Genomic DNA, 14565 nt, shown 5'->3' on the forward strand with positions numbered 1-14565 from the left:
TAGTCTTGAAACAGATAAATTATGTGGCAGTCTTATTAAAAAAAAAGACCTCATCTTTTAAAAGAGAATGTCCCTATTTATTTATTTATTTATTTTTGTGGTACGTGGGCCTCTCACTGTTGTGGCCTCTCCTGTTGTGGAGCACAGGCTCCAGACGCGCAGGCTCAGCGGCCATGGCTCACGGGCCCAGCCGCTCTGCGGCATGTGGGATCTTCCTGGACCGGGGCACGAACCCGCGTCCCCTGCATCGGCAGGCGGACTCTCAACCACTGCGCCACCAGGGAAGCCCCCTATTTATTTTTTATATAAATTTATTTATTTAGGCTGCACTGGGTCTTAGTTGTGGCACACGGGATCTTTTAGTTGCGGCATGCAGACTTGCAGTTGCAGTTTGCGGGCTCTTAGATGCGGCATGTGGACTCTTAGTTGCAGCATGCATGCAGGATCTAGTTCCCCAACCAGGGATTGAAACTGGGCCCCCTGCAATGGGAGTGTGGAGTCTTACGTACTGGACCACCAGGGGAAGTCCCATGAAGTATTTTAATATATATGTTTCTTTAATACGTAGGCAAAGATAATTTAACCATATAATGTACTAGTAACCTTTCATGCAATGAAATTATATACCTTTGTACCCTGAATACTGGTATTTATTTTTTAAAAACCCAAAATATTATTTTATGTTTAACACTTTTCAAATGGCAGCTCTAGTAATAATTTTCATCAAAATGAAAAAAAAATGTCAAGGTCAGTATTTTGCTTTACACAAAAACATGTATCAGTCAAAATGTGCTTACAAAGTATCTCAACTTAAATCTGTCTAGTGAAATAAACACCGAAATATACAGATCAACCAGCATTTAAATTTTACCCCAAGCCAGAAGTTTCACAGAAAAACTTCAGTCTACCAGTAGCAGTCACTGAGAATGGCTAATGTGATCATAGTACTAAACAGAGAATAATTTAGAAACCGAATTTTCCTTCTCCAAAAAACACTTCACTGGCATTTAACAGTACAGAGAGCAGACCATATCTCACACTGCTAAATCTATCAGTCAAATTTTGATTCCTTTCTATTTCTATTACTATGTTTTGTTTATTGTATCTCAACAGAGTTTTGGTAAACAAAACTAACCCTTGCACACCCTCCATCCACACTTTAAAAAACAAAAACAAAAACAAAACAAAACAAAAAAACACCCAAAGGCATTAACACTAAAGGCTAAAGGGATATGTAGCCTCAATATTGGGGAAAACATCACTCAGAAGGATAGATACTTACAGGTGGAGAAAGTTCTAATAAATCTTGTATTCTATTCAGAATATCCTCAATGAAAGGATTCATTTGTTTACTGAATAAAGGCAAAAAGGAAAACCACAATTACATAAATAACAGTGCTTGGCAAAGTGCGGAAATGCCAAATCCCTCTTTAAGGCAGAACTAAAAAAAAAAGTTCAGTGCTAAGGTAGTCACATGTGATCATTCAGACTAGCTATGATTTTTTTAAATTACAATTTTATAAGCCTAAGAATAAGTAGTTTTCATACCAAAAGCTGGTACTAGTAAAGAACAATACAATATAAAACAGATTAAGTTCAAAATGTATTTCCAAGGAATATCATCTTTAGAATTTCACAGAAGCCATAGAGTTATCTACAGCAGTAAAACTGTTAAGTAACTAATGTCACTAGTGATGACAGGTGTTACATACAAAAATATTCAAACAAATCACTGTTTAATGATGAACAAAGTACCTGGCTAAAGAGAAGGAAAAGAAATCGTAACATCATGATACAAAAAGGAACACCAAAATTTTACAAAAGCCTTAGGACGAAAAGACCAAATCTACCACAGGCTCTTAGAAAATAATTTACATCTTACTTAACAATCTTAAAAACAAGAATTAAACATTATAGATGAAATCTTGTACTTACTTCAGAGATTTGACAAATCTAGAAAACAGGTAAGCAGTTCTGCTCCGTACTTTTGCACTAGAGTGCCGCAGACCCCTGTGATCTAAGAAAGCCATCTAAAGAAACAGAGACACTTTTACTATTTCTGTACTTATTTAAGGCTTTTATTGCTATTGTCATGACACATTTTTGTTCACACCAAATTCTACTTTTTAGCTCTAGAAGGGAAGAACTAGGTACATATAAAAAGTAAGCCTACACTACACACAAACAGGCCCTTGAGTATTTGTTTTAAATAACTGACTAGACACAAACTCCATTTTAAAGGAATGGAGGAGGGGTTAGTGTCAGTGTGTTGAAGAGTTTTGGAGAGCTTCTGGCTCTGGAAAAAGTAATAAAAGAAAGATAGAATACTATCTGCTCATTAGCTGAAACACACGGAAAATAAAAGTTGAGAGTAAAGTGTATACTTACTAGTACACATGGAATGTGTTGAGGTTCAACTGTGAAAAACTTTTCGTATCTAACAACAGTTTCGAAGAACTCCAATGTCACAGATGTGTGCTGGTAGGAACTAACTCCTGATGTTACCAACTGGAGCAGGAAAAAGTTAAGAAATCTATCCTTATTTACTGCAACATCAAAATGTCCCAGTATTAACATATATTAAGCTCTAACAATTAAGGAACTCACATTAGCTTATATGAAAACAGAAAATTAAGTTCAAAATAAATTATCTTTAGTATACTTACAGTTCGCATCATATCCTGCAAAGCACTAGCTTTTGAAACATCACCTGAGAAGTGAGCACCATGAGATACTGGAAGAGCTTCTGCCAACATATACAGCAATCTTATTGCCACTTCAACTTCCATAAACCTTGTAGTCTGCCAATTCCTACCAAGGTATATAATACGTCAGTGAAATCTGAATATAAACTTTCTATACAACTAGTGATGCACGGGATAAAAAGACACCAACCGAAGCCTCTTTAATTATTAAACAGTCACAGCAATTGTTAATTTTTTTTTTTTTGGTGGTATGCGGGCCTCTCACTGTTGTGGCCTCTCCCGTTGCGGAGCACAGGCTCCGGACGCGCAGGCTCAGCGGCCATAGCTCACGGGCCCAGCCGCTCCGCGGCATGTGGGATCTTCCCGGACCGGGGCACGAACCCGTGTCCCCTGCATCGGCAGGCGGACTCTCAACCACTGCACCACCAGGGAAGCCCCGCAATTGTTAATTTTGCCAGGCAACATAATTCATATCACAAAAGTATACAAAACTAAAGAAATCCATTTTATTGACATTCCAAAGAGCAGTATTTCCCCCCAAGAATCAAGATAAATCAGAGGCAAGTGCATTGTTTCAGAGATACACATAAGATCTTCATAAGTAACATAAATTAATAAGTCACGTGAATCACTTATGGTAGACCATCATCAGGGAGAAAAGGAAAGAGGTGACTTGTTAGAAACAGCATAACAAACTTACTGCAGGGTAGAACTAAAAACTCTGCGAACAGAAGCCAGCAGTAACTCGGGTGAAACTTGAGCAAGCCTGTCCAACAATAACTTCAGTTGTTTTCTGTATTCTACAAACATGGCTTCGTCTTCACCCTATGATATTTTAAAAATTCCATTAAAAGACATAAAAGATCTTAAAACACATAAAATGGTGAGTTCTCACTAGTTTTTGTATTTACAAATTTAATACACTTTTATTTTTTCATTAATATTTATTTATGTAGGAAAATGTACTATGCTCAGTAGCCTTTCCCCTCCTGCTCACAAATAATTATTTCTGAACACAGCCCTAGACCATGAAAGCCTAGAGCCAGAAATAGCATAGGGAGGACGTTAAAAACAAAAGTCTAACAGGAAAGAGTTATTGAGGGACAATTAAGCAAAGGACAGATAATGCAAGGCTTTGGGGAAAAAACAAAAACAAGAGTCTAAGCCAGGATGGGTTCATGCACGGCTCTGTGAGAACTCTGGCACCTTATTTATACTCCTTGTATCTCACTGTCCACTTTAAGAACTGCAATAATATCACATGATTGAAGATATTATATGTAATGAGCCTAGCACTTCATAAGTGCATGGTGTGTTGGTGATCATCACCATTATTCTTTTACAGTTAGAAGTTTTTGAATGCCTGAAGTGGGTAACAACATGTTAGCACACAACTAGACAGTACACGCCATCATTGAGTTGCTAGAAAGCACCGATGACCCTTGTGATTGATGAGAAGCTGACTCACTGACAACCCTGGGCAAGCCTTTAACCAGAACAAGTCCAGAGACAGTTAAGTACCTCATTCCTACTCTCCCACAGAGAATTATGATCTGAGGTCCATCAACTGGGCTTCAATTGATCACTCTTACTAAATATAAAGTGAAATATGATCACCAATAATACTGTCAATATTTATGAAGTTCAATGCTACAAAGTGTTTTTAAAAGGGTCATTTTAAAGAGGGACAAAATACAAAAAAATGAAGGATTATGAAAGTTTCCATTAATTTCACCTAAGTAGAGGTCAATATAAACAAGACTAGGGACTTCCCTGGTGGTGCAGTGGTTAAGAATCCACCTGCCAATGCCGGGGACACGGGTTTAAGCCCTGGTCCGGGAAGATCCCACATGCCGTGGAGCAACTAAGCCCATGCGCCACAGCTACTGAGCCTGTGCTCTAGAGCTCATGAACCACAACTACTGAGCCTGTGTGCTGCAACTACTGAAGCCTGCACGCCTAGAGCCTGTGCTCCGCAACAAGAGAAGCCACCGCAATGAGAAGCCCATGCACCGCAAAGAAGAGTAGCCCCCACTCGCCACAACTAGAGAGAAAGCCCGTGAGCTGCAATGAAGACCCAATGCAGTCAAAAAACAAAAACAAAACCCCAAGACTAATTTTTTAAGATAATCAAAACTTGGAATATTAATTTGATGTAAGTAAACAAAATTAAAACTGATTTCTCCTCAATGCAAAATTCTTACCTCATTTTCAAAGTTATATTCTTCATCATAGGTTAATTTTTTCATAACGGCCAACATGATTGCCTAAAATTAAGAACAAAATACCTTTTGTCAGTCTCCTTAATTTCATATAATTTGAAATTAAGCTACATTTCAAGGCAGACTGCAGATGTAGATTCTATTATTGGTTTAAAAGAAACAAAAAGAAGTCAATTACCTCTACATTAGCTTTTTGCTGATCAGAGAGCACTGTAAGCTGTTGAAAGAAAGCAATCATTTATTAGCTTTCCTAAAGTTATACTTGCTTATCAGAATATTTTTCTGATCAGTTAAGATCTTTTCAAACATGCACACAGCTTTTCTGGAGGGCAGTTTGACAGTACATTTCTATATATGAAATGTACCTAACCTAAGATCTATCAATTTCACTTCTAGTAAGTAACTTGACATGTAGGCAAAGACATGTAGATGAATTTGATTTTAAAAGACACTTATAAATGTATTCAGCAAAGAAGCAGATTATAGAACAGCAAAGTATGATCTCACTTTGTTTTTAAACACGGCCAAAAAAGCCTAGAAATCCATTATGAGATACACAGTGGGACTATCAATACTGATACCAATTTTAACTTTCTTCATACCTTTCCACATTGCCTAAAATTTCTTATAATATGCATGTAGAAACATATTAGATTTATAACAGAAGCTAAACTCAGTTTGGAAAAAAATTATTTTAAGCTTGACTCAATTCAACTAATTCAATGTAAATATCAATAAAATAGGAATGGCTCTCACCTAATGTCATAATGAGAAATCACTAATTCTTTAAAAGGCTACATGCTATCAATATAATATGGGAGATTCATACCTTCTACATTTTAAGGTATATTACTGGAAGCAACTCTCTAGGGGGAAACTTTTCATCGTAAAAAAAAATTGTTTATAAGAAATGATGCATATGTAATTAAAATAACGAACCACGGGACTTCCCTGGTGGTGCAGTGGTTAAGAATCCGCCTGCCAATGAAGGGGACACGGGTGTGAACCCTGGTCCAGGAAGATCCCACATGCCATGGAGCAACTAAGCCCGCTCGCCACAACTACTGACCCCGCATGCTGCAACTACTGAAGCCTGCATGCCTAGAGCCTGGGCTCCACAACAAGAGAAGCCACCAGAATGAGAAGCCCACGCACTGCAACGAAGAGTAGTCCCCGCTCGCCACAACTAAAGAAAGCCCGCATACAGCAACGAAGACCCAACGCAGCCAAAAATAAATAAATTAAATAATTAAATTAAAAAAAAAAGAACCATATTTAACAAAATTTCTACTGTATTTAGAAATAAACAGAGGGGGCTTCCCTGGCGGTCCAGTGGTTAAGACTCTGTGCTCCCAATGCAGGGGGCATGGATTCAATCCCTGGTCAGGGAACTGAGACCCTACATGCCACACAGCCAAAAAAATAAATAAATAAAAATAAACATTCATGGAGTTCCCTGGTGGTCTAGTGATTAGGATTTGGCACTTTCACTGCTGGGGCCCAGGTTCAACCCCTGGTCGGGGAACTGAGATCCCGTAAGCCGTGCAAAGCAGCCAAGATTTAAAAAAAGAAAAAGAAATAAACACAGATTCAAAATAAAAGAAACCCCTAAACCTATAACTAATTCTGAAGCTTTTTAGTCTAGTGAATTTTAGAACCTGGCCATTTCTGTTTTTTGGCTAGGAAGTTTAAAGAAAAAAAAAAAAGATGAAAATACATTAATAATTAACAGTAAATGTCATTAGAGTGTAGAATTATGAGTATTTTCTTGTTTTCATTTTTCCTGTATTTTCCAATTCTCTATTGCTTTTCTATATTATCTAGTGGACAAAAAGATTAAAATAAGGACTTACCTGTTTCAAAATATGAAGATAATCATAACAAAATCCAATAATGTTAGAAGAGATGTCATCATCCTCATGAACTAGGAGCTGCAACATCAGTGCCACCTTTGTTTCAATAGCTTGTAGTGCCTCTTGAGCATTCTTGATATCCCCATTCTTAATTAATTTAGTCCAGCTAACTATCAATGACTGTCCCATTCCATTTACCAGTTTAGAAAATCTGGCCAGGAAGTCAACATCTTCTTCCTACAAATGATCAATACTTCAATTTAAAACCAACCACCTAAGAGGGAAAACTCTAAACTTAGGTATGGGTCAAATACCAATCACAGGAGTCATTTTTATTTTATTTATTTATTTTTTATTTTTGGCTGCGTTGTGTCTTCGTTGCCGCGCACCAGCTTTCTCTAGCTGCAGCGAGCTGAGGCTACTCTTCGTTGCGTTGCGTGGGCTTCTCACTGCAGTGCTCTAGGCACGCGGGCTTCAGCAGTTGTGGCGTTGTGGCTCATGGGCTCTAGAGCACAGGCTCAGTAGTTGTGGCGCGTGGGCTTAGCTGCTCCGCAGCATGTGGGATCTTCCCGGACCACGGCTTGAACCCATGTCCCCTGCATTGGCAGGCGGATTCTTAACCACTGTGCCACCAGGGAAGTCCCAGGAGTCATTTTTAAACTAACATTAGACACTAACAATTCTACCATTTTGACTGGGAAATCTTAAGAATTTGAATTCTTCTACTATTATTATCCATTAGTACTAACTCTTCAAAGCAACTTTTTTTAATGATTATAGTCATGTAGACATTGCCAACTTATAAAAGCTTAAAAAAAAGAGATCTGGGCTTCCCTGGTGGTGTAGTGGTTGAGAGTCCGCCTGCCGATGCAGGGGACACGGGTTCGTGCCCCGATCCAGGAAGATCCCACATGCGGCAGAGCGGCTGGGCCCGTGAGCCATGGCTGCTGAGCCTGCGCGTCCGGAGCCTGTGCTCTGCAACGGGAGAGGCCACAGCAGTGAGAGGCCCGCGTACCACAAAAAGAAAAAAAGAGATCTGTGGTTTCAAAACCTTCTCTCTAAACCACTGAATTTAGTAAATATGCTCTAATAAATTTAATGCTGCCATATTATACTATGTATAAGAATTTACAACAGCCCTTTCTGATACTATTTAATTTGAACCTCAACTGCACTACAGAGAGATAAAACTGCTATTATAATAATCTGCCTAAGGTCACATCAGCACTAACTCTAGAACTTAAAATTAGGTTATTTTCATTAATTATCCTTATGATGTTTCCTACAGAAAGAGATTTTTACCTTCACCATTTTAAATCTTTTACCAGGGACTAAATAAGACAATTATCAGCAGTGTAAGAAAACACTACTATTTGTCAGCTAGGAAAATACCAGAGGTGTTGTACTCCTGACATATCAACAATACAAAGACTTCTCAGTAATTCTTTACCAATATCACAGGTAAAATTAAAAATAAAAACCTTCAAATTCAGTTTCTAAATTACTAATTTACCACACTCAGCCCTAATTCTGCTGAGGCTAAACTTTAACAGCTCAAATGAATGTGATGAAAATATAACATTTATAATTAAGTCTAATTTAGGTCAAAATGCATTGCCATGCTTCTTAAAGTGTGGTCCATGAATCAGCAGTATCACAGTATCACCTGAGAGTTTGTTAGAAACGCACAATTGTAAGTACCATCCCAGATCTTCAAGTTGAAGTCTGGTATAATCTATTGTTCAAGGCAAACGTTACAGATAACGTTATGGCTTTCTAGATACAATGTTTCATTATTATAATGTCAAGGAAGTTTCCAGCATTTAAAGACAAAACAAAAAGAAAAGGAAAGCATATTTAAATTACTGCCTATCCTAATTTGTTCTAACATTTTCAAAACCTTATACATAAATTTACTGACCTGGTCAATGCTGAAAAACCCAGCAGACTGTAATACTCGACACAAAGATTCTACTAGTTTCATTTTATCAACAGGATCCATTCCTTTATTTACAATTTCAAATAAACAATCACATGCTTCTTCCCGTAGAACTTCTATTGACATATGACCTAGCAGCATATTTATAAACCTGGCAATGGTGAAATAAAATTGTTACAATATTTTCAAATTCATGAGTTTTACATACTGTATTTTGTAGGTTTATATTTTTAAAATATAGGTTAACTTACCTATCATTGGCTATAAGGGATAAGTCTATCCAAGAGACATAAGCCCCAACTACTTCAAGGCACTGACATGTTACTTCTGAATTAGTATACTGATAGTTTTGTAGGATTTGGTACCATGATTCCACCAAGTTTGGAATGCACTGTTCCCTCATGGTATCTTTTATGAGAGTATTCCTACGAGCCTCCTAAAAGACAAAACAAAGTACCATATACACAATTAAAGTAGATTACCTCCCAAAATAATGTTTAACATCTGAATAATAGTTGCACACAGTAATTTCCTCACCACTAAACTTCCAGACTTGTTAACACATTCGCTGCCGCTATTTCCTATTTATCTGCTCTAAAATCATAACCCGTGATTCTAATTCCTCCTTCCATTCTACTCATTTCCTCAGACACAATTTCTTATTAAACACAAACTATAAATAAACATTGCTTAGAAATCTTAACCATGTGATAAAAGTTATTTCTCAATATTATACAAATACTTAAAATTACTTAAGAGAATAGCAATTACTTAAATGTTACAAACATATTTGACATACAATGACCTCAAATTATCATACACATTTGAATTAAGCTATTTCCATTGTGTTCTTTAAGAAAAAGGAGAAAGTTATATTAGGTAATACAGAAATAGAGAAAGACTAAGGTGATGGGCTATGCGACTAACTGAGAATACAGAAGAACCCAGCACTGATTCATAAGCAATGCTTTTTCCTCACTCGGTGACTATAAAGCAGTAGTAAATATAGGCCACATTTGTCTACAGATTCATAGGAAAAAATCAGTTTGTGTATTTCTCTAGAGAAAGTTCTTGCCTGGTTAAAAAAAAATCTGAATACTCTTAATTTCACCCTACACCTGGAAAAAAACCCCAAGTTTAAATTCCTTTGTAAAACAAAATTCAAAATGTTGAGTAAATTTATAAGTATTCTTAATAAAGTTTTATCTCAAAAAAAAAATAAAAAACTCTTCTTGATCCTTTTATTATATGCCCACCACCTCCTACAATATCTACATTAAAAACTTAAAATTAATAGGAAGTTACTTGCCTCTGATGTATGCACCACATCACGATCCACCAACTCTGAATCAATAGCCATGAGAATTCGGAGGTACAGATCTACTCCCCTTGGATTTAGGTCCACTACTGAGAGAATGTCAAAAAAAAACTTGGGCCATTTAGTGAGATATTCTGTAACAAAAAGCAAGGCGAAGACTTGGGCTGCTTTATTTCGTATAAAGGTCTTCTCTGGTTGGGGATTCAGCATCTGACAAACAGGGAAATAGTTCATAAAATCAAATGTAAATGGAAAAGACTCAAACGTTGTTTTCCTATTTATCATTAATAGGCTAAACCCCACCAAACTTCACTAGGCTCTAGAACAGCTGTGCAACAAATATGCTTGAGAATTACCAAAGTTCTGAGGTGACTAGCCAGATGGAGAACAATCAAATGAACAAAGGTGCTAACCGTTACACCTCTCTCACACTTTCAGAGAAAAGTTTCATGGGCAGAGCGTTAGTAGTTCCTATAATTTTTTCTAAGAAGAAAAAAAATTCAATGATTTTTCTTCTAGCTGCTTGCTCTTTAAGGAAAATAAACATCCTAGCTACACAACTGCTTTAATACGTTAAGATTAGCTAAAATTAATGAAAAAGAATGTAGTGAATAAAGAACTCTATTGGCTCCTTTGAAAAGGGCTCTTTGGTAAGAGGCTGTCCAGGAGAGCTCACCTTAAGCGTGAACAGCAAAGCCACTCTTGTCAAATAGTTAAAAAAATATTACCTTTTAAAACCAAAGTTTCCACCATGTGTCATGGACAGAATGACAGCTTCAATTATCAATATAATTTAAAGTTATTGCTAAGTTTTCATCTACCCATGAGCTTCAAAAACAACTTTCTAAAAGAGCTACATGATGAAATGGAGGATAAATGAGTGACATTTTTGAGGTGAAGCTGCAAACTCTTGCAAAAATAAAAATTTAAATATCTGGCAATTTGAGGCACTAAATATAACAACTACTATTTTACCTGAGCTTGAAGCCAAGATATGAGTGTCTCCCTAATCAGCTGTTGTTGAACAGTAGTTAGTTCTGAATATCTGTTCAAAATAGGGAAGAAAAATAACAATGATAATGTTTAGTGTCTGTGGTTTTAAAAAAGTAACAGCCTCTTATAAATTTGAATGAGAAAATTTGTACAGCACTTGACTATCTAAAATTCCCTAAAACAAATTGGTAATACCTCTCATTACTGCTTTAAAGACAAGGGTGGGAGAGGCAGGTGGGGTATCAATACTGATCTCTGTTTTGTGGTTCAGTTCATGTTAAAACAAAATGGCAGCCACACAATTTTTCAGGCGAAAATACACCCATGGTCTCAGGTCTGTGGTTTACAGAATAAATCAGTAGGCAAACTAAGGATCCCGAGAGCAGCAATTCACTGTTTTTACTTAAATTAGGCAGGGGTTCTAAATGCAAGTGCCCACACTGCCACTCAACTCTAACAGAGAGTCATCGTTCAGAGAAACAGGCTCAGTATTGCTAGATTTTCTAATTTTTTCCAGAGAAGCTGGAAATCTACTTTTTTCCTGTGAAATGACTGGATTTTTATGCGTAACCAATGAACTCAGTATTTTTAAAACACTTTTTGGGATAAATCAAAATACATCTATGAGCTGGATATGACATATACCATCAATTTACAACCTATGTTATGGTGTCCCCAAAGAGGGAAAAACTAATTTAAAAAATGGCGTCTCGGGACTGCCCTGGTGGCGCAGCGGTTAAGAATCCGCCTGCCAATGCAGGGGTCACGGGTTCAATCTCTGGTGCAGGAAGATCCCACAAGTCACAGAGCAACTAAACCCATACACAACTACTGAAGCCCGTGCGCCTAGAGCCTGTGCTCTGCAACGAGAAGCCATCGCAATGAAAAGCCCAGGCACCACAACGAAGAGTAGCCCCTGCTCGCTGCAACTAGAGAAAGCCTGACTGCAGCAACAAAGACCCAACGTAGTCAAAAAGAAATTAATTAATTAATTATTTTAAAAGTTAAAAAAAAAAAAAGCCCTCTCCCCACAAATCTCAGGGAGAAAAGCCTTACTTGTATTTAACTTGATGTTCTAGTACTTGAAAGCAGAAAAATTTAATGTGATCATCACTGAAAAAGAAAAAAAAAATTAGATAAGCAGAATATGAATTAGGGAAAACAAATCAAAGGTAAAATAGTAATGAATAAACTACAGTTGAAAAGTTTCTCAAACTAGACCTTTGGCTCATTGATCTCAAGTTTTACATTCACATCCATTTGTTTAAAAAGCTAAGAGAACTTTTTATGTTATACAATATTCAATGGAAATCTGGCAAACGGAATAAGCAAAAAAATTTAAGCCGCACTTTAAGTACATACAGTGCTTTTGCAAACAGAAGGCACTCCCCCTAAATTCCAGAGGTTAGGATTCCCAGGACAACTCCTCCGTTTTACAGTAGAAAGGCAAATGGTAGGACAGCCAGAGACTGAGTCAAACCAGAAATGGTCATCAAAGTCATACTTAAAAGTTCTACTGCAGTCAAATCCAAAGCAAGCAGAGTCACCCGGACTGGCAGTCCAGCCCCCAAGATTCATACAGAAAACCAGGTTACCAATATATTGCCCTTATAAAAGGGGAGTAAAAACCAACACCCACCCATCATCCACTTCCAACTGTGTCTCTAGGGGTGACGGCAGAGCTGCAGTGAACCAGCGACAAACTCTGACCAAGTCCCGTTAGTGAACAACCATCTGTTCATCTTAATACAGTTGGTCGAGGCCAGGCTTAGTCATGGGACAATTTTTCATATACAAAGCTAACTAGTCAATACAAGAATGGAGATGTTATCTTCATTTAGACTACATCAATTAACCAAAAAATAATAAAAATTTCACACTTAAGAAAATGAAACTTAATTTTTTAAAGTTTTTAAAAAAGTTACGTTTAATTTGCATCTCTTCTAAGACCCTAGGGTTTCTAATCTTATCATGGATGGCACTGAAGCTTTAACTAATTATGTGACTTAGATCTTCCACTCAAAATATAAACTATAGGGAGCCTTTAATTAAAAGCCAGCCCTTATTTACTCTAAGACATATAGATATTCTCAAAACCAACTTTCACTAAACTGGAGCACTTCCTTTTGGCTATAAAATGTAGTGACTGATATCCACAGCATGCCAAGAACTCTAGCTAGGAGTCATCACTGACCCCTATAAACTTCTACTCCCACTAGTAGAGTTGTTTATTTACAACTAGTCAGCTGTGTTTCCCCAAGCCTCACTATGTGCGTTGTACTTCTTTTGTATGTAAGTAACTTAATTATTATATAAACTAATGAAATGAGTATGATGACAGTTTATATTTTCATAAAAATTAAGTTGAATACTTTCGAAAGAGTTCATAGGAAGTCACACTGCACGGGGAAAACCTTGGACCTATGTGATGTGAGACAGATAACTTGGAGAGATAGGAACAAATAAATAAAAAGTTTAGAAATCTGTACTCACTGTTCCTCAATCCACTACAGGGACCCAAAGTGGAAATTACAGAGGATCAATTATGGGTGTGATCAACGTTGAGAATGATGAAGTGAATGTTAGTGGCATATACGCAAAGAAAAGTCCTTGGTCCAATATCAAAAGATTAGTAACTAAGTGTTTATATACTTTAAATTAAAATTAAAAATTAAGATATATACAATTTTTGATTACCTCCTTTACCAACTTTTTAGAAAACCAACTATCCCTTCCCATCATAAGAAGATAAGGAAGTTTCTACTGTATAGAAACCATATGCCGCTTGGGATCTACTGCCAGGTACTCAGAATAAGGCAAAGGATATTTTAATGAGAAGTCAATTCTGGAATGGCCAAATTATTAGTTTACTATTTTTCTCATTTCTACACTGAATAGTTTTCCGAAATATAAGTCATAAAATGTTTTTATGAAAACATTTTCCAAACAGGTAAATGTAACAATCCTGTCAAGTTCACAAAAATTTAAATTCTCCTACAAATCACGCAAATTTTGTTTTAGTCACCTGTACGTCCTCTGGGCCAGAGCTTCTGCACACACCTGCCAGGCATCTGGGGAAATCTTTAACTGCTCAAAATAGGCCAGGGCCTGTAAGATTGCAAAGCAGAAAATGCATTTGGAATAGTCAATCTCAATTCTCTGCCAATACTCGATAAAGTTTTCTGGGAGTAGCAAACTAACAACAAAAAAGTGACTAAATAAAAAATAGCTAAACATTGAATTCAGGCTTCTGAGTATGTGCAACTTAGTGATCATTCCTAGGAAAAAAGGTTAAGTAAAAACCAAATTCCATCAGTTGGATACTCCAACCTGTTTCTTTACAGGAAAGGAGACAACACAAAAATGCCCTGCAGGTATCTATGAATTATTAGGAAGATCAAAGAGCAAACATGCTATTAAAGAGGTGATTATAAAAGATGAAACATACTCTGTATGTCATTTGATCTACTGTTTAACAGAAAAGGAGAGTTATTTAAAATCTTCAGCTATATCATGTAAGTTTCCTAAAAAGTGA

General features: G+C 36.8%; 1 protein-coding gene across 14 annotated transcripts in view; it reads right to left on the bottom strand.

Moving 5' to 3' along the window:
* The window catches only part of XPOT (exportin for tRNA), a 134611-nt gene that overhangs the window by 16819 nt on the left and 103227 nt on the right, over positions 1-14565 (bottom strand). For 10 of the 14 annotated variants that reach the window (XR_004351678.1, XM_032644705.1, XM_032644702.1 and 7 more), the window contains 14 exons: positions 14056-14138; positions 12087-12143; positions 11013-11082; positions 10029-10247; positions 8971-9155; positions 8702-8870; positions 6781-7017; positions 5106-5144; positions 4910-4972; positions 3406-3530; positions 2667-2811; positions 2389-2508; positions 1936-2030; positions 1283-1352 (listed from right to left, as the gene is read on the bottom strand). Coding sequence is in view for 13 of the 14 variants with exons in the window: in XM_032644705.1 (XP_032500596.1) it covers positions 1283-1352; positions 1936-2030; positions 2389-2508; positions 2667-2811; positions 3406-3530; positions 4910-4972; positions 5106-5144; positions 6781-7017; positions 8702-8870; positions 8971-9155; positions 10029-10247; positions 11013-11082; positions 12087-12143; positions 14056-14138 (1677 nt within the window). In the remaining variant the exon portion in view is untranslated. Of the gene's footprint in view, positions 1-1282; positions 1353-1935; positions 2031-2388; positions 2509-2666; positions 2812-3405; positions 3531-4909; positions 4973-5105; positions 5145-6780; positions 7018-8701; positions 8871-8970; positions 9156-10028; positions 10248-11012; positions 11083-12086; positions 12144-14055; positions 14139-14565 lie in introns of those variants that run through there. The other 4 variants (XM_032644711.1, XM_032644710.1, XM_032644709.1 and 1 more) reach the window with 3 other exon arrangements.

Source organism: Phocoena sinus, chromosome 10 (assembly GCF_008692025.1).
Source record: "Phocoena sinus isolate mPhoSin1 chromosome 10, mPhoSin1.pri, whole genome shotgun sequence".
NCBI classification, from domain to species: domain Eukaryota; kingdom Metazoa; phylum Chordata; class Mammalia; order Artiodactyla; family Phocoenidae; genus Phocoena; species Phocoena sinus.